The sequence below is a fragment of the Megachile rotundata genome, chromosome 10, assembly GCF_050947335.1.
Source record: "Megachile rotundata isolate GNS110a chromosome 10, iyMegRotu1, whole genome shotgun sequence".
Classification (NCBI taxonomy): Eukaryota; Metazoa; Arthropoda; class Insecta; order Hymenoptera; family Megachilidae; genus Megachile; species Megachile rotundata.
The window spans coordinates 6,614,205-6,635,268 of NC_134992.1; the positions used below are offsets into that span (position 1 = coordinate 6,614,205).

The 21,064-nt window shown below is 31.9% G+C and overlaps 1 protein-coding gene across 6 annotated transcripts in view; it reads left to right on the forward strand.

Moving 5' to 3' along the window:
• Positions 1-21,064, forward strand: part of Nrx-1 (neurexin 1) — a 583,956-nt gene that overhangs the window by 383,962 nt on the left and 178,930 nt on the right. For 4 of the 6 annotated variants that reach the window (XM_076536346.1, XM_076536345.1, XM_076536348.1 and 1 more), the window contains one exon: positions 10,811-10,885. The exons of the other annotated variants lie outside the window; for them this stretch is intronic. In XM_076536346.1, the coding sequence (XP_076392461.1) occupies positions 10,811-10,885 (75 nt within the window). The remainder of the gene's footprint in view (positions 1-10,810; positions 10,886-21,064) is intronic. 6 annotated transcript variants of the gene reach the window in all.

The window sequence follows — 21,064 nt, forward strand, 5'->3', positions numbered from 1 at the left end:
AAATTAATATAATTTCTTAGCATCTTTATTTACACTTTTTCTCTTGAAATTGATGTATGTATTGAAAATTTGGATAGTGGTTTTACCGCTTTGGTGAAGCACCGCGTTTATTGTACTTATAAAGGCGATTATGTCAAATGACCTTAAGGCCATTATGTCAAAGAGATTCTTTTGCATTCACCCTTTTTATAAAATTGAAATTCTCACAGAATGTAGAATGCACAGATTCTTCTATTCATATTTCTATGCACGCGTGGCCGTAGCACAATCGGTCACGAAATGGCGGAAAGTTCGAACTGTTCCAGTGAGCAAGGCTTACGTGACGTCTCGGAAATGTTCGTGGAAAATGTCAAAATCATTTTAAAATTCGAATGGAACGCCACTGAAATCCGCGGTGAATTCAACACGTATGTAGTGCGAGCTGCATTTAATAATTCTTTATCAGAAATCGATCTTGCATTCATTCCTCTTCTGAGGGTGTTAAATTCACTGAGCGGAAAAGCGATAAACTCGTAATGATTCGTTTTATCAAACAATTTCAATCTTGACTAGTAAAATTGCTGAACCAAGAATAATGTCGGCTTAATGAGATTTAAATGATGAATTAAGTTTTAATTAATTCGTGAAGTGTACTCTGCGATTTTTTACGATTAACTGTTCTTTTTGTATACATGTATCGTTTTTACGTTATAAATTACTGTTGTTAGATGTTACATTTTATGTGGAGTGTATGGTAATGTCTGAAATATAGCATGGTCGCAAATGTTAGTAATTTGTAATATATTTTGACATTCAATTAGTGTTTATATTATAATCTTTAAGCTAAATTGGATTATAATTTCAGTTCTTATTTTTCTTCAATTTTAAAACTTTTTATTTAAATGTCCATAATAATTGAAAATAAGAATTGGGGTTGTGAGTTAACTATTCGTGCAATGTTAGCATTATACATTTTATAAATGCATATAAATTACAAACATTGGTTGACATTTTCCTTGTGAAAAAAAATGAAGTTGTGAATGAAGAATGTGATGATGTTATAAAGCAATAATAAATATTACATATATGAATATAAAACAGTAGAACAGTATATGTATGAATATAGGACAATAATGAACATATGTGTAGAACAGTATATGAATATAGGATAACAATGAACACATGTATAGAACAGTATCTGAATATAGGATAACAATGAACATATGTGTAGAACAGCATATGAATATGGGACAACAATGAACATATGTGTAGAACAGCATATGAGTATGGGACAACAATGAACATATGTGTAGAACAGTATATGAATGTAGGACAATAATGAACATATGTGTAGAACAGCATATGAATATGGAACAACAATGAACATATGTGTAGAACAGCATATGAATATGGAATAACAATGAACATATGTGTAGAACAGTATATGAATATAGGACAACAATGAACATGTATAGAACAGCATATGAGTATAGGATAACAATGAACATAAGTGTAGAACAGCATATGAATATGTGACAACAATGAACATATGTGTAGAACAGCATATGAATATGGGATCACAATGAACATATGTGTAGAACAGTATATGAATATAGGACAACAATGAACATATGTATAGAATAGTATATGAATGTAGGACAACAATGAACATATGTATAGAACAGTATATGAATATAGCACACAACAAAGAACACATGTATAGAACAGTATATTCATATATGACAACAATGAACATATGTATAAAATAGTACATAAATATAGAATAACAATGAACACATAAAACAATAACAACAATAAGTAAATAGAAAAGTATATAAACCCAGTGCAACAATGAACATATACAGCAATATATGAACAAAGAACAACAGTGAATAACGAATACACTACAATACAAAACAAATAGAAGCATTTTCGAGTTTCTGTCTATGTTCCTTTTAATCTGAACTCGCAATAAAGGGATCTGTTGATATAGCTGGCAAAGATTGACGACGAGTTAAGTAACGAAGATGCACAAGTTTCTGAACAAAGTTTTGCGTGTATTCGAGCTCGATGCGTGCACTCTCATATTTATGACGCGATCCTTAATGCTCTAAGAGGATGCGCGGACACGACGCATCTAAGATTCTTGCAGATTCTCTACTTCATCGGGCTTTCAAACTTCACCATCAACTTAATCATGTTTCAAGTTTCCATTGGCTGCGATATTATTTCGCTTGTTACTTTGATAGAAATATGCATGAATAGAATTCTTCTAACAATTCGACGAACGATTCTATTAACAGTTAATCACATTTAGTAACAATTTTATTAACAATTCGTTGACTTTCTTTTAACTGATAGCTCTGTTAGTTAACATAGCTCATTGAAATTGTTTTAAGTAACAACTTTATTAATTCATTGATATTCAAGGAAAAATTCATTGGGTTATAGTAATTTTTTTTTTTACCTAAGCTTCATTACTCATATGTGTATTAATACGGTTATTCAATGTTTAAATTTTGATAAATTCTGTTTAACTTTCTTGAGAAACTATAAATCAATATTATGTACCTGACATTATTGTGGTATTTCAAACTTAACCTAACTAAACCAACCTTTTAACCTAACATGAGGTAACCTAACTTTTTACATTGACAAAGTTTTGCTTTTGAAAATCAAAGAAAATCCTTGTTCAAATTTCAGTTTATAGCACAAACTGAACTAAAAATAGATTTATTGATTTATTGATTCATTAATTCATTGATTCATTGATTCATTGATTCATTGATTCATTGATTCATTGATTCATTGATTCATTGATTCATTGATTCATTGATTCATTGATTCATTGATTCATTGATTCATTGATTCATTGATTCATTGATTCATTGATTCATTGATTCATTGATTCATTGATTCATTGATTCATTGATTCATTGATTCATTGATTCATTGATTCATTGATTCATTGATTCATTGATTCATTGATTCATTGATTCATTGAATTATTAATTCATTGATTCATTGATTCATTGATTAAAAATAGTTAGCTAATACAGAATACAATAATATTTTTATTTCAATTTATGAAACAGCAAATTAAAAAATCGTTCGTATAAATATTGTAATACAAATATTTCTTACATAAAAAAATTACTACCAGTACTAGTAATAAAAAATTGATTAAATATTGAAAATGAAACATATCTGTGTACAAATATTATTAATGTTATCCAGTCGTCCATTAATTTTGTTCGACTGCTTCTATTCCGAATATTAAATTTCCATCTCCAATTTCGAAAAGAAAAAAAACACACCGTTTGCAGTTTGCTCGTTAAGCGTATCTTACAAAAGTATCCTATAAAATCTTCTAAAGAACAGGGTGAAAATTATCCAGTGGAGGATCTCAGGGGATTTATTCGTTAGGGACGTGCTCGACAATGTAGCTTGGTAAATTGTCAGCCCGAATTCATTCTAAAGACCTTGCTATCTTGATGACGTTAATTAATTCACAATGGAACCTTATTGCTCAAAAAGGACTGCAAAATCAACATCGATTCGTTACGTGCCCTCATTCGTTCTTCCTTTGTTACACTTTTTCGAATATCTACAGGGAGATTAATGTTCACATTCTCTTAATTCCTTGTTTAATTCGGATTGTAAAAATTGCAAAGTTTATGTTAATTTAATTTTAATAAATTTTAGGTTTGAAACAACTCATATGTGAATACTAAAGATTTTCTACAAATATTTATCAAAATTAAATTTAAATTTATTATGTCAATGTTCTAATTAAAAATATGGCTTTTTCACAGAGACTGAAGGCAATTTAAAATTTTTTATTTCGAACAAAAATTTGAATTAAGGATTTTTAATAAGTTGTAGTTCAGTCAAACAAAATTAATTATAAATTCAAATGCAGATTCTAAATTAATTACAGCAAAATAATAAAAAAAATTGTGTTCCCAAAATTTGTCACGAGATTTTGTTGTCATTAAAATTTAACTAAACTTTAAATTTGGTAATTAAAAACTCAAATACATTTTATAATTTAAAAATAAAATATAATGCGGTATATTTGTTTTAAATAAGCAAATATGTCTGAAAAATTATAATATGAAATAAAATAATTTTTGACTAAAATCCCCTGAATGAAGCATTATTAAATAATACTCCTGCATTTTTCCCCAAGAGTAATTTCGCTTTTTAATATAATTTTTATTCTTATAGTTAGCTATAATATAAAAGTGGATCTAAAAGAGTCCCGAGCGAGGTTTAATCAAGTCACGTAGAACAAAAATAAAGGAGACCTGAAAGTTGATGAAAATTTCGAATAAAATCCTCTTAAAAAGTAACTCGTTAATGCACGGACAAATCTCCGTCGGCGAATTTCCAAAATAAATAACAAACTGTATACATACCGGGGCAATTTAAGACAAAAGGAAAACAACGGCGGGAACACGGAAAGTTGGAGACACGAGAAAAAGCGTCGAGCCGAATATAATAAAGAAAGAAAACGCGATAAAACAAATATGCGCTCGCTGGGAAAAAAGGTGGGTCCACGTGAAACGACGGCGAGTAAAAAAGAGAACGTTGGAGTGAAAATATATGACATTGCGGGTCGAATCCGTGCACGGAACAATCGTTCGTATTTTATTAATCAATATTACGCGTATCTGGACAATATGAATCGTGGTAATGCACCGATTCACGCCACTTTTTGTCCGGTATCGAACCATTTCATTTATCGTTTAGCCAGGAGGAAAATGGCAAACTGATTTCCACGCGTTTATTTTTTCACGTTCTCGCGAGCAGATAAAACTGTAATTTGATACTGTTAATTCATCGAGTCGACAATGAAACTTACTGCCCGTTAATTGTATTGTCTTTTGCCGACAATTCGGTCTCTGTTATATTTAAGGATTACGTGTTTAAATAATACTACGGTATTATTAAATGTAAATAATTAATGATTATTTTGTTAATATTAATTATATACCTGTAAATTGTATATTTAAAAAACTGTTATATTAACAGAGAAAACTATTTTAAATTTTAGGAAAAATTTCATTGCCGTTGAAATGAATTCATTTTCTGGCGGGAAGTTTAAAATCTATCTAAAGGGTTTTAATAAATGTAAGGATTACGTTTTTAAATATTCCTCCAATATTATTAAAAATAAATACAATATTTATTAAATAATTTGTTGATATAATAATCTAACCATAAATAGTAAATATTGTATAATTAAAAAAATTGTTACATTAAAAAAGTAAGTTGTTTTAAATTTTTAGAAATTTTAAATGTATTAACTATAATGCCCCGTGGTAAGAAATTTAAAATCTGTTCATGCATTTTCACGAAATTTGAGGATTATTCACGCTCGCAAATATTTCCTCTACATTATTAAATGTAAATAAAATATTTATTCAGCATCTTATCAGTATTTTAACACGTATCATAAAATTACATTTTATTAAAATTAAATATTATACTTTAAAAAATATTATATTACCAGATAAAATTGCTTAAAATCCCGTGCAGCTTCGGATGGATTAACTCTTCTGCCCCGTGGTGAGAAATTTGAATTGCGTTAAGAATTTTACTAAATTTAAAAATAATTCTTTAAAAATATTAATTTACCAACTAACTAAAATTTAAAAATTTAACTTTTATTCAATTTTTAATTCTACACAATTGAAAAACATTTTAATAAATAATGAAATTGTATCAGAACAACTCAATTTTTCCGACGGTGAATACGCACAGTTTATTTCAATTATTATATAACACACGTATTATAATTTAGTCTGCGAGTGACATCAATATTACGATCAAAGCCGAAATACTTGATCCCGCAACGAAAGTCTTTGCAAATACAAGTAAAGTCCGTAATGACAACAAGTATGTCCCGTAGTGACAAGCTATAAGTGAAGCCTCGTAACAACAAATATAAAGAAAGAAGCGCGTAGCAACAAATATAAGAGAATGAATCGAAGTGAAGTGCGGGCCCGGTGCCCTCGCCTATTTTATACGTTTCACTCCCCTACGACGTCTCCTAGCAACCACTCGGTTTCTTCGAAATCTGCCACGTGCCCTCCGTCGACCTTGGCTTCGCGGTCATCCCTCTACGACCGATCCTTGCGATGCCGCCCGCCCTTTGCGGCCGAGCCGCCGCGCCGCCACGCCGCGCGCCGATACCGATGTCGCGCCGGCACTTGCCGGTACCCGCCGTCAAACGGAGCGGTCCGCGCCTTTGTACTCGTTTCTCGAAAATTACGCATCAGGAGACGTCGCCGAGGAGTGTCTTTCTTTTCTGCCGAAGTACGCACCTGGGTTCGCCGGCATTTCGCGGTGGATCAAATACTTTTAATTGGCATTTTTCTCAGAATTTCAGAGCATATGCCACGTGCCACTTTTGCCACGTGCCATTGCCACGTGCCATTGCCACGTGCACCACGCACGTGTACATTTCTTAGAAAAATTAATTATCTATCGTCTTCGAGTGCGACCGATCCCGCAGACAGCTAGCCGGAGCGCAGGGCAAGCAAGCTCGCCCCCGCCCGGGTTCTCACCTCTCCCGAGCGGAGTGGCCCTCGGTGTTTTGGTGAGCACCACCACTCCCGGGCGGATTGGTTACCCCCGGTGCTACGATGGTGTTTTTCATGCCGAGACACTCATGGTGTTCGACGAATACGGCCACAGGTTTCCCCGTGCACGTAGGGCTTCGAGGCATGGAAACTCGCCATGCCTGCTGCTTTTGACCAGTCGTCCCCGAAAACCCCGCTAAATTCATTAAATCTTATGTTTATCTTTAAATTTTCATTCCATGCTCTGAAATGCCTCAATTGGCCAGTTCTATCCGTAACAGAAATATTTCCTTATTCTCTTACAAATATTTTATCACGCGCACAAAGTTACTTTGTATTAAATATAAGAAGAATATTTAATAAAATGTTCATTAACGGAGAAAGCAGAATTTTAAATCTGAGGCAGCATCGAATCCCCTGATGTTAATAATTCATGTATTAAAGTCGATTATTAATCTCGATACTTACCGTTTCCATCCATTTAATTAACATGCCATCAATTAATTGTTTGAATGTTTACAATGCTTTCCATGCAACCATCTCATGACTGCATAAAGCTTTGATACTTTTTTCATATTTCAATTCATTTTTAATATCTGACATGTGTCAATGATTTTTACTTTTTTGTGTACTGTCAAAATGTTTCGTCTGTTATTTATAAAGATAAAAAGCAATCGACTTTCTTTCTGCAAAAATATCAATTTTCTTTCTATCTCGAAAAATTATGAATGAAATTTATAAATTTAAAAACTTGAAATTTATAAATTTGCAAATTTCTAATTTCGAAAATTAAAAAATATGCAAGATTGTCACTAAGGAAAGATTATTTTCCATTACATATTCATTTTAATCTATCACTTTCGCAGTAATTTATAGTGTCAATAAATATCGCACGATTTTCGAACTGGAATCCTACGACCATAGATTTCGGACAATTAAGGGGAAACGTAGAGGAATGCCCATCATTTCACGGACCGTACTCCCAATTTTTTTCGGACTCTATTATTTTTTGATTCACCATTAAATTGCTTCGAACGAGACGGTAGCACGAGTATTACAGGGCAATCTCGTCGAAGCATTAATTCACTTTAATGCCGGCACACGGGATAGCGGGTTTATGATTCGGTCCCATTGTCGAACGGAACGATCTCGTAAATGGCCACCGTAGAAATTCGCGAATTATCGATCCCGTCGATTCGTTACCCGGTTGTGTGTTATTTTGCAGAGTAATTCGATTTCACGACACATAATGCGACGTGTCCATGTTCGTCATCCCAGACGTTTTAACGCGTACGTTGTTTGATTTATCGCCACGGCTTTCGATGATTGACGGACATTCATCTTCGTTCTCGTCGTTTGCCGGTCGGTGCCTTCCTGATTTATATCACACCTTTCCACTGATAGCAAAAAGTCAAATTATATTGCACTTCGATTATTCATTTTGTCGAATATTCGCAGAATTTGCACTTGTATTTTTTAGTCAGATAAATTAATCCCTTGCACAATATCGTCACGTGACGCACTTTAAAATTCATATGTGATAACAGATTTATATTTTCATTGCAATTGAATTTTGTATTAAATTCTATTACAATCTTCAAAATCAAGAATCATTGAATACAAAACGTGCCTACCTTCTCAATTTCCTTTATTTATTTTCGTGTTATAACAATAGTGAACGCTACTGTCTATAAAATTGTAGGTTAAGAGTTTAATGACCAATTATACAGGGTATATCATAACTAGTGTACGTCCCTGAAATGGGGGGTAGCTAATATGATTCTGAATAAGATTTCCCTTTGCGAAAATGGGGTCTGAAACTTCGTTTTTGAATTATTAGGGAAAAACACCAGCCACCAGGCTCGAAGCTGTCTCGCGTCTGCGCACGCGTCCTTGCGCTCTGATTGGTCCGTGTTTTTCCTTAATAATTCAAAAACGAAGCTTTAAATCCCATTTTTGCAAAGGGAAATCTTATTCAGAATCACATCAGCTACTCTTCATTTTAGGAACATTACATTAGTACATTAGTTGTGAGACACCCTGTATATTATTTATTATAAATAGCGTACATCTTACTATTATAAATAACAGCATGGTATTTACTACAAATAGTCATTAAAATCCATCCATAAAAATTTTTAAGCACGTAGTTAACTTTTTAACATAACAATCATTGAAATAATAAATAAAATACTTACAACTCTATACCGAATCTAAAAATTTTCAATTAAAAACACTTCCTCTGATGAACATCAATATTTTGTTACTCCATTATTAAAATTCCTTGAACAATCATTTCACTAAAATCTTTCGTTACAAAATTTTCTTCGAAATCTTTCTCCCTTTCAATACAATTCAAAATGGCGTCAAGCTCGTTAATGAGTAATCGTAACATTACACGTTTTACTTTATTGTGCATGACGCAACAACATTTCGTTTTAATTAGACTCTGATTGTTTCGAACGTAACATTCGTTACATTACAAAATCCCGGATGTAATTACAATTTATTTCAACGGCATATCGATTTTTAATATCCAATTTCGCGTCTCGCGGAGTGTAATTACATATTCGGCATCACGAGGATTGCTCGTCGTATTCGTTTATTTATTAAAAAGAGAACTTTATTTCGTGCAATAAAATTGCTCACAATTTATCCGATGCTTTTTGTCTCAATTATTTGCATTTTACGTCATCGAGTTATTACGCAATGCTTTCATTTTTTCACAGACATTTTTCGTCCCGAAAGATTACACGGTTATTACAATAATCGCGAAAGTTTAAGCCGCGCTGTTGTGCCACAATAAGAACTGAAATTACGAACATTAACATGGTAATATTAAAACATTCCATTTAACGACGAGCTAATTGTTACATAATTTCTTTTTAAGTTTGCAAATCGTTACTCATTTTCTTGTGTCAATTAATTTTAACTAAATAACTCGCTTTAACTTTTCGTTAATGATACGCTGTTTGAAAGGGATTTAAATCTGTCTGAACATTTCATCGATATGTTTTTCACTTTTGTTTATTACAATTTTGTAATTAAACATTATAGATCTGTCCGAACATTTTATTGAAACGTTTCTCATTTTCGTTCGTTACATATTCATATTTTGTAATTGAAAATTATAAGTCTGTTTTATTATAAATATTTTATTGAAATCGTTTTCATCCTTGTTTACTACCGTTTCGTATTCTGTAATAAAGAATTGTTTTATGTATTTTACTTTTTTTGTTACAATTTCAATATTGAAATCACTCCACTGAATTTTAATCAACATTTTCAAATATATTAAACCTTACAATTATAAAAGAAAGTAATTATCAAAATTATTAGAACGTATTACAAATAGTTCATCTGTTATTAATATTAAAAATATTTTTCTATTAATATAGGCATTTTGAAGATCACGCTATTAATTAACAAATACGTACAGCAAAATTCAAATATATAGGTTTATATAATTTAAATGTATCTTACAGATAATTCTTTTTTATCGTAATCGTCATCGTTGAGAAACTGTAAGATGAAAGTTGTCATATTTAATTTTCTACAAGTATGTGAAGAATACATAGAGTGTGTACGTCAAGTATAAAAAACATATGTATTCTTCGAGTATACATATAGAGTACTAGACTATATGTATATGTCAATTATATGTATAATTGTAGAATTAGTATAATTGTGTAGAGTACAAGAATATATACTTCAAGTATAAATATAGAGTACAAGAGTATACATCAAAATAATTATCTCCAAAAATGACAAATTGATGACAAAAATAAACCTGACAGTTTCTCAACGAAAACAATTTCTATTTCCAGGAGACCCAAATAAATCAGCATAAATGTTAAATTACTCCAACCTCGTACCCAAAAATTTCTTTCTTCCAGATCACGAACTAGATCCACTAATAATCAATTTTAGAGACATCGGAGTGCATCCTGTGGCAGCTGCCGATAACTAATCAAGCTTCTTTTGCAGGACATCATTAAACCCCTTCGTGAACGCGTAATAATCGAACAAATCCCTAAAAGATTTCTCGAGTCACGTAAATCGCTAGATAAATCCGCCTAACTGCGAACTGTAAAAATAGAAAATCCAGGAACGTTAAGCGAGTAGATCGATCGAACGCAGGAAGTTCGCGAACGAATTGACAAAACGAAATTTCTAAAATCGATTCTCAATGTTGCTGTCTATTGCCTCGGGCTGTTTGGACCCGCACGATGTGTGTAAAGAAGTCTTCGGCGACGATTAGTGCAAGGCGACTTCACGGCGCTGTGGTCACCTTCACCAGCCCAGAGTCCCATCTGGTAAGCCTCAGTATAAGAAAGCTTTCAAAAAGTTCGACAAAACAGAAATTCTACTAAAGAAAGAGCAAGATTAAAAAATCGACGATCGAACGAGAGCTTCGCTCTCTTTGAAGCTGATTCGCCCAGCCACTCGATACGCACCTGGTTATATATATATTATATATATACGAGCGATATATATATGAGATATATATACGTAAATGTAATTGGCTAACTCTCACGCGAAACTTAGCTTTTTAGCGAGGAGCGATCACCAAAGCACCAACTTTTCTTCACGAACCACTCACGTAACACCCCCGCCTCCACTCTCTTCCACTTTTCTTTTTCTTTGTCTTCTCTTACTTCTTTCTTTTGGTTTCTGTCGAGAGAGAGAAAGAGAGGCACCACGGAAACGATGGGAAATCGCCAGGGTAGAAAAGTTATCGGACTGCCTCGCCATACGGTTCTCGATTATCGATAAACCCGGCTACCTCTCGATGCCACGAATGATCAAACAGCGGCAACTGGGTTAACTTTCGGTGGCTAGAGCACACTCGAGCAGATGGAATTTTTCCGTCAGATGTCTTCTCGACGGATTCCTACCGCGAGAGAATCGGTTAATGTTTTATTTATGCGATACGACATTTGTGCGAACGCTCGTTCAAATTGCGGGAGAACTCGTTCAAATTTCAGGGGATACCGCAATCTCGGTAAATGGTTCTGTGAGATATTGAAAGTTTGGTTCATTTGCAAATTCTAATTTGGTGGTTTAGGCATTTTTTGTTATGCGGTTTTTGTGTAGATGCACTTTTGAGGTTTGTCGAATTTGGGATGCACGTTTGAAAGGTGCACATTTAGAAATTTTTTAAATTTTGTTCGAGTACTTTTGCAATTTTTTACTTGGTCGTTTAGAAATTTTTGGAATTGTATTCGTGAACGTTTAGAAATTTTTTACGTAGAGACTCTAGAAGATTTTACCTTTAGAGATTCTTGGAATTTTGGACATGTATGTTTAGAAATTATTGAAATTTGGATGTGCACGTTTAGATAGATGAATATTCCCTAGATTGTGTTTAGAGAGTTGAGTGTTCAAATGTGAAAGTAACACATTAAGAAATTTTTTGATTTTCAAGAGTGCAAGTTTGGAAATTTTATAAATTTCAAGTTTGGGAGTTCAGAAATTTAGAAATTTGAAGATACTAAAATTCTAAAATAATTTAGAAGTTTGAAGGTTATGCAGTAATTTAGGGATATACTTGAGAAAAAATTAATACTTCAATGAAGAAATTCTGACGATAGTCATCTCTGTATGACACAGATATGAAAAAAAAGAAGATGAAATCTGCTCGAGTTAGCCTAACCCTGGCTACCATAAACGCCACAAAAATATCTTTCAAGTATTCTAATATTTGTTAACATCTGTAAGTTTAATATTTAGTCTAATAGTTTAGTTTAATATTAAAAAGAAACGTCGATATTATACCAATTTCGTATTTAGAAAATGTGAATAAAGAAAGTTGCAATTATAGAATGAAATAGTCGACAATGGCAGTCGAGTTAAATATTGAAACATTGCCAGACGTTTACAATTAATAATGGTTATTGCTATGTGGTAATTGTTTAAATAGCAATCTGACCGATTTTTCATCGTTTCCCCGCAAGCTTTCTTGTGGAATGGTTAGGAAGTCTGTCACGATTTGTATATATAGTTTTTCACGCGTGGGGTTCTTTGCTCACGATCTTAAAGCTAGCCTCTATAGGTACACCACTGGTCACTGCACATGCACGCAATAATCTTCGCTCCTCTCGTTATTGTCATCACTGTCACTCATCACGATCATTGATCTTATCTACGTCATCATCGTAATCATCGTCGTCGCGTTTGCATCCTTTAACTCGTTGGAAAAGATACGTTCAGGAGAGGATGTTAACATGTCTGGTCTGATCAGTTTTAATGAAACGTTTAATAAATGTAGTACAATAATTTCTTCTTTTGTGTGGAGACAGATAAGAATTTTTCTTTTGATAATAGAGACACATCGTATAGAGACAAATGTTTTCGACTTTTGACATTTTGGGAGTTATTTGCTATTGGGATTTTGTACTAAAATGTCAAAAGTGTTAATTTAGGTGAGTTTTGGACGGTAGTTCTGAATGTGTTCAAGATATTTGTTGCGTTTATTCATTTTACGTTGATATATGGTTTATGGAAGAAATATTCATGCTTTAAGGTTAATTTTGAGTTTAATTAGAGGAAATAAGAAATTTGTGAGTTGATAATTTAAGGATTTGAGGATGTAAGAACCAAGAGATTTTTAAACTTGAGAATTTAAGAATTTTAGAAATTTAGAATTTGCAAATTTACAAATAGCTAAAAAGTTATCAAATATCTGTCTCTATACAGTAGATAATTAATAATACACAAAATTCTACATTTTTTAAAAGTTCCGTTATAATTAATGACCTGTAGTTGCATCTGTCTTCTAATCAGACCTGTCCATGAATTTTTCCTTAGGATAGTGGTTTAACAATTAATAATAATTATTGGCAAATTGAAGTAACCTAAATAATCGAATGATATCATGGACAGGTTTGTTATAAATAGTTAGATCATTTTGACTAATTCAGAAAACAGTACATTTTAGGAAAATGTATGAGTAACAAGAATGTTTGTTTCAGTCAAAATTTTTTATTGAAAATAGAAACATTTATAAATATCTACATATTTCAATCCAAATTTTTTATCAGAAATAGAAATATTTATAATTACTATGAATATACAACTTTTCTGTTGCAATTTTTTTAAAAATATAATGATTAAAATTGTCACGTGGTAAACTGTGTTTTATATACATTGCATAATTTAATTTCTAGCAAATAAGTTCCTGAAATAAAATTTATATCATTTACATAATAGACAAATATTAAACTTGTCTATCAGTTTGTATTGTAATCATTTTCAGATTGTACCAAATATTGTTTTGATATATTAATTTCTGTCTTATTTAAACATAAACCATTTATTTTTAGCCAAGAAATGAAGAACCATTAAATTCTTACAAAAAAAATTGTGCCATTAATTTCTTACAAAAACTGAGTAACAATTTATTTCTTGCAACTGAACTTTCATTTCAAAATGTCTCCAATTTATTTCTCAGTCAAACGAAAGACACCCTATTTGTTCAACCAAAAATTACAAACAAAAAATCCATAACAATAAATGTTTCTATTTCCTTAAAAAATATTGTTTACAAAACCCATTTCTGTTACTTAAAACCAAATTTCCAAAAGTACATTCTGATGCAGTCAAAACGACCTAACTAATTTCAAAAAATGCTAACATAAAATTACACTCTCGTTTGTTCATTTCAATAAAATAAAATTTCTCTCACAAATAATATTCAGTAAATTGTCTCATTTCGAAAAATGCAAAGAAAGTTCAATTTGACGTGCACGCATATCGAGTCACAAAACGCGGTAATAAAAAGTCGGTTCAAGTGGATTTCCCGCGAACGGGTAATTAATTAGTCGTGACGTTAATGACGTAGCGTCATCGCGAGGACGCGAAGCTGTCCTGATCGGCTGTATTAAGTAGAGTGTCCCGCGGTGGCCATCCTGCTTACATCAGCACCTTACACATGCACCTTCGAAAATTCGACTTTATTCAGTACAGAGTATTTATTACTGTCTGAAGCGACCAGACCCTGTAGTGAAGTACCTACACTGATGGGTGCTGTATTCGTAAAAACTTCATTTTCGCAATATTCGAGCGTCAAAGTCTAATCTACGAAATCCCCGTCTCCTTCGCACATCGTATTTGTGTGAGAGAGACGTCTCGATTTTCGTAGATTCGACTTTGACGCTCGAATATTGCAAAAATGAAGTTTTTACGAGTACACCCATCAGTGGACTTCACTACAGGGTGCTCTCATCGCTTCAGACAGCAATGAATACTCTATACTGAATAAAGTCGAATTTTCGAAGGTGCATGAGTGAGATGCTGATGTAAACAAGATGGCTGCCGCGGGACACTCTCCTTAAAGTCATTTCATCGAATCATCTTCTATGCCTCGTGGAATGAGCGACTAATGAACGTCTGACAATTGCCTTTAGCTCGATGCACTAAAATGCATGAGGAAAGAGGAACGGAACGAATATATCGCACCGCCTGCATGTTGACGCAACAAAATCTACGTCTAATTGTTCTTTCAGGACGGAAACGGCTGCGTTCCATGAACGCGAACCATGCCTGCCTTCGTGACCGACGACGATTGATTTACTTTTGAGAACTGTGCTGGAACAGGGACGTGTCACGACAAAAAAATTGAAAAATGTTAGAGAATTTGATATAATTCGGGGTTCAGGCTCGAGCTTGATATGAAAATTACATTTAATCGCTGGACGACGATTATTAAAATTATCGTATATGGAAATTAAATCTTTGTATCGTACATATTTATGTTTGATAAGAATTAATTTGAATTATGAATATAAATTAAAAACGATAATCATATATGGTATATATTTGCTTGAATTAAAATATCTTGATATGGAACATATTTATATGAATTAAAATCTTTATGTCGTGTTCATATGAGTTAAAGAAAATATCTTTATATCGTGAATGTTCATATAAAGGAATTATCTTTATATCGTGTATTATTTTTATGTGTTTTAGTAGCAAAAAGGTCAAAGTTCAAATCTGATTAAAAGTTATTAAGTTAATATATGATTTCTTAAGGTAATTTTCTTGAAAGCTTGATTTTCATCGAAATGAAAAATTAATGTGTATGTTCAGTTATATTTTGTCGTCTATTTATTTATTTTATAATTTCGTTGTTAACTTCAAGTTAAGTATGAACTGTGCATTGAAAGGTTTAGTGTTAAATGATAGTAGTATTGAGTTTATTTGAAACATACAATTTTTTTATTTTAAGTACATTTTCAATTTTTTAAACTAATTTTGAATTTCACATTTTAAGTATATTTTCAAATTTCATAATTTTTAATTTAAATTTTAAACTTGTAGTATGTTTTCAATTTTTTATCCTTTTAAATTGTAACTATGTTTTCAAATTTTATGATTTTAATTTTAAGTATATTTTTAATTATTGTAATATTATATTTGAGTTTGAAATTTTAAGTACATTTTCAAATTTTATAATTAGATCTTATTTAACGCGTTGTACGTCAAATCGATATTTTTATAAATTTTATAAAAATAATTTTCATTAAAAAATTTATCGACTCATAGGTGATCGATATCAACCCCCCTGTGAATCACTGATTTAAACCATCTCTATTTTTTGCTTCAATAGTGTAATAAACATCGACAATTAAATAAAAAGTAAAATACCTAACAAATTTCTGCGTTGTAAAAGTCTTAGATTTCATTTTTTAAACGAAAAAAATCAAGAAAAAAAGAGTTATTAAATTAAGAAAGAATCAAGCAAAAAAGATTATTGAATAAAAAGGGAATCAGAAAAAAAATAATTGTCAAATAAAAAAGAGTCAAAAATGAAAGTGTCGTCAAATAAAAAAAGTCAAAAAAGCGTTATAAAGTAAAGAATCAAAATCGTAACAATTCCTCTAGATTGTCGAGTAATCTATAACGTATAAAAATAGTAAAAACATCAATATCTTACAAATTACAGTTATTAATCTATACACCCCAATTTTTGCAAAAAATCTAATAACGTTCATCCCCCAAAGCCGCTCGTAATAAACCGCGATTCAACGACAAATCAGATCTCGTCGTCAAAGGGTTAAATGTAATTGAACCTCTTTGAGCCGAAACCGCTGACAACCGAATCAATTTATTCGTTAAACCCGATCGCAAAGCATGAAAATGAAATTACGGTAACATAATCGAAGGAACATTTTGAATTACAAAAGATCGGTAAAAGAAAGAAAATAGTTGGTCACGGAAAGAGAAACAGTGCGGACAAAATTAGAGTAATCTCCGTTGGAACGAGTGTTCCGATGAAAGCGAATGATACATGAAACGTCACTGGGTCATCATCGTTTTCCAGCAACGGGAGGAGTGTGCATACGGTTATCTGTGCATCGACGACCATCGCGAGAACATCAAAGAATTTTGGACTTCCGGCCCCGACGTTCCACTAACGGGATCCATTCAGCCTCGTCTCACCATCGTTTTCACCCCACACCCAAACCACCCACTAACCCACCCACACACGTACACAAGTACAGTCGGTTAGGAAAGTCTACGTGCATCGAATATGTCTACTGTACTATAGGGTATAGATGTTAAACTAGGATATAGAGGTTTACAAGAGGGTAAACCGCATCTTGTAAAATAAGGAAGATTATAAAAGGACTGAATCTAGTATACACATCAGATATATGTATTTTATTATCATTTATTCGTTATTTATTTATTTGGCCATGTGAGGGAGAAACAATTTTTTTTGCAATAATGTTAAGGGGAATATGGAAAGCGGATGTTATGGGTGGGAGAGGTCTGGAAAGTGGGGTTTGCAAATTTAAGGGAGAGAGGTCTTTTAAATTTAAGGTGGAGATGTTTGGGAGATGGGTAATTTGGGGATTCGTGAGATTTTTGGAATTTTTGGATTTGGGAATTTGAAGATATGTTGATTTGAGTAGCTTTAGGTTTTTTGAGTTTTATGTTGTGGGACTTCTGCATTTCTGGGTTTCTAGGTTTCTGGATCTTTGGGTTTCTAGGTTTCTCGGTTTCTAAATTTCTACATTTCTAGGTTTCTACATTTCTAGATTTCTAGGTTTCTACATTTCTAGATTTCTGGGTTTGTAGGTTTCTAAATTTCTGGGTTTGTAGGTTTCTAGATTTCTAGATTTCTAAAATTCTAAATTTCTAAATTTCTAAATTTCTAAATTTCTAAATTTCTAAATTTCTAAATTTCTAAATTTCTAAATTTCTAAATTTCTAAATTTCTAACTTTCTAAATTTCTAAATTTCTAAATTTCTAAATTTCTAAATTTCTCAGTTTCTCAATTTCTAAATTTCTAACCTATTATGTTATATTCTAAATATCTAAGTTTTTATATTTTGCAAATTTCCAATATTTCAAATTACCAAATTTCCAAATTCTTATTTTAATATACCCATCAGTATTACAAAAGACCATCAAGTAAATCATATATTCTTTAAAACTATACAAAAATATAAACCAGTGTACAAGAAAATTAAACAAAATTCACAGTTTATATTCACATACCAAAGTACAATAACCTTGAAATTGCTTACAATAGAAAAATAACCTAAAAATTCCATAAAATTTAAAACTCCACAAAAATATAGGTACCTATTTCACATACTTCAAATCATGTTAACAAAACATTTTATAAAACATAAAGGTAAAAACATCCCCCATCAATAACTATTAATTTTCATATCAACGTAGATATTTAAAAAATTTTTCCAGATATAAAAAAAGAAGTTAAATTATAGAACTTACGTTGTTACGTTGACAAAGAATGTTCAAAACACACTTTTTAAATATATTAAATTTAGATTATTTATAGTTTCATGTAACTATATTACATATTGTACTATATACTCACACTATCACATTATATTTTATATATATTATTAATTATTCAACTTTTAAATCCTTTAAATTATCTGTCCTTATCACATCAATTTTCATATTTTATACAAAATTATTAACCTAACTTTCAATTTTATACGACTCACATGATTTCATACTCTGTACCATATTTTAATATCATGTTCATAAATATTATATACCAATATTACTATTTTTAACATAAATTATTTTTTATTTTATATCCTGTAATAACAGAATATATTATATGTATGTTTGTTATTATGTTATTTCTTCAACATGACCTTTTATTTTTTCGAAATGACCTTCAAGAGTTCAATTGCTACAAAATTTTACCAAATATTACCAAAAAGAATACTAAAGTTTCAAAAACCTGAAACTACCACAATTATAATAATAAATGCAAATTCATTCGATGTACGTAGACTTTTGTAACTGAATGTATGTACACAAAGTCACAGGCGACACAAAGAGACGTACACCAAACCCTTTGTTGATTTCACCTCGCGAATAAGCTCGCTTTCTAAATTCTCGTCTACAGAGCTGGAGGTGCAACAATGGCTCTCGTAACCACGACACCAATATCGTAATTTTCGCGCAGCTGCGCCACGCTGGGGCTCTGGGTAAGAAAACACGAACTATAACTTTGAATATGCAACCTATGGAAAAATACGGTCGGGAAAATGGCGGTACTTACATTGTACGGATAGTAACTTGACAGTACACGATCAATTTCCTACCTTACACGTTCATTGTTCGACAAATGTCGGATTTAAATATTTATATATTGCTCTTCAAAAATGTATATTGATAGATTTAGATATTCATTCATATATTATTCATGAAAAATCTCTATCATTAGAATTAGATATTCATTTATGTCTTATTCAACAAAAATCTGTCGTTGGAATTATAAATCAAATGCTTCAAACATTTCAAATATACAACTCCACAAATCAACCTCGGAATCAACAAATTAAAATCTCTATATTTATAAATTTACGAATTAACAAATTTAAGTGTTCAAAAATTGTCAAATACAAAACTTGCGCATCTCTAAACTTCAAACTCTAAACTTTAAAAAATTTGCAGACTTTTGAAAATTATAATTTAGAGATTTAACAACAGACTGTATAAAATATCTTTACATGACCAATAGTCCAACTTCTTCCATCCTGTTGAGTGCCATATAACAAGAGTCCGTATTCCAAAGGAAATCTTGAAAGTGCACAAAGAGCATCGTCGATGGATTCAATTTTCTCACAAACCATCGACCGTGGAAATCGATTTTGTTCCACCGCAGGAAGGAAGAGAAATTTCGTTGGCCATGGTAGTTTTAACAAAATGACAGGTTATAGGTCGTGATATAGTTCGTTGCGGTTATGCATCGACCTATAACGTAACGCATCAAGCTGGAAACTTGCAAGTTGCATGAGAGCAACTTGTGGTTCTGGAACTCGTAGGGTAACTTTGCTTCGACAGTTCTGAGGGAATAGAGTAAAGGCATGTATTATACATTGAAAGCCGCACAAAGGATGTTCAAGGATTAAGAAGAGGGTTTACCCTTCTAAATTTCATCCTTGTAAAACGTCACTTGACCATGTGCAAAGCTTGTCAAAGCTCGGTCAAATATACTTTGATCATCTTCCTTTATTTAACCACTTCAGTCATTTTGACCCTTTGTACGATTTGCATCAAATGCGTTAGTTAGCTCTAACGTCCATTGCTTTAATATTAAAACAAATGAAATTTAAAATGTTACGTCAATTTTTTATTTAAACATTTTTTACTATATTAACTATAATTGATTTTAAACAAAAAGTGGTATGTTAAAAATTAAAAATTCGAGTATGGTTTGTTGCATTTGAAGTGCGAGTGCGTCAAAAGTCAGAGTCATATTTGTGTACCATATATTGTATGTTTATATATGATGTCATTTATAGTATTTCATAATATCGTGTTGTGTATGTACAGACCACATATGTGGACAAAGACATATATGCAGACGACCACATATGTGGATAAAGATATATACAGGACGACCACATATGTGGACAGAGAGATATATGTAGATGACCACATATGTGGATAAAGATATATATGTGGACGACTACATATGTGGACAAAGACATATATGTGGACCAAGAGATATATGTAGACGACCACATATGCGGATAAAAACATATATGTAGACGTCTACATATGTGAACAAAGACATATATGTGGACGATTACATATGTAGACGACTACATATGTGAATAAGTACATATAAATAAAGAATATGTACATGTACAATATACAATTTTACATGTTATATTTATAATATGTTATGACATAATCCCAACATCAAAATTGATTGATTATTAAATTTAAACATAGATTGATCCACATATACCTCAGGAAAATACATTTTCCCCAATAATACTTGCAATAGATTGTTAATGCAACGTCGAGGGTTGTCAGTAATCCATATTTCAAGTCAAAATGGATTCGCAGCACGATTTATTTGCAAGGATCTGTTACTAATTTCTATCGACATCTTGCGGAAGATTAATCAGTCAACGGATATATCCCATCGACCTTAATCGGTGGTAGTTCTCGAAGAAGACGTTGCACCATGACAGCAAACTCT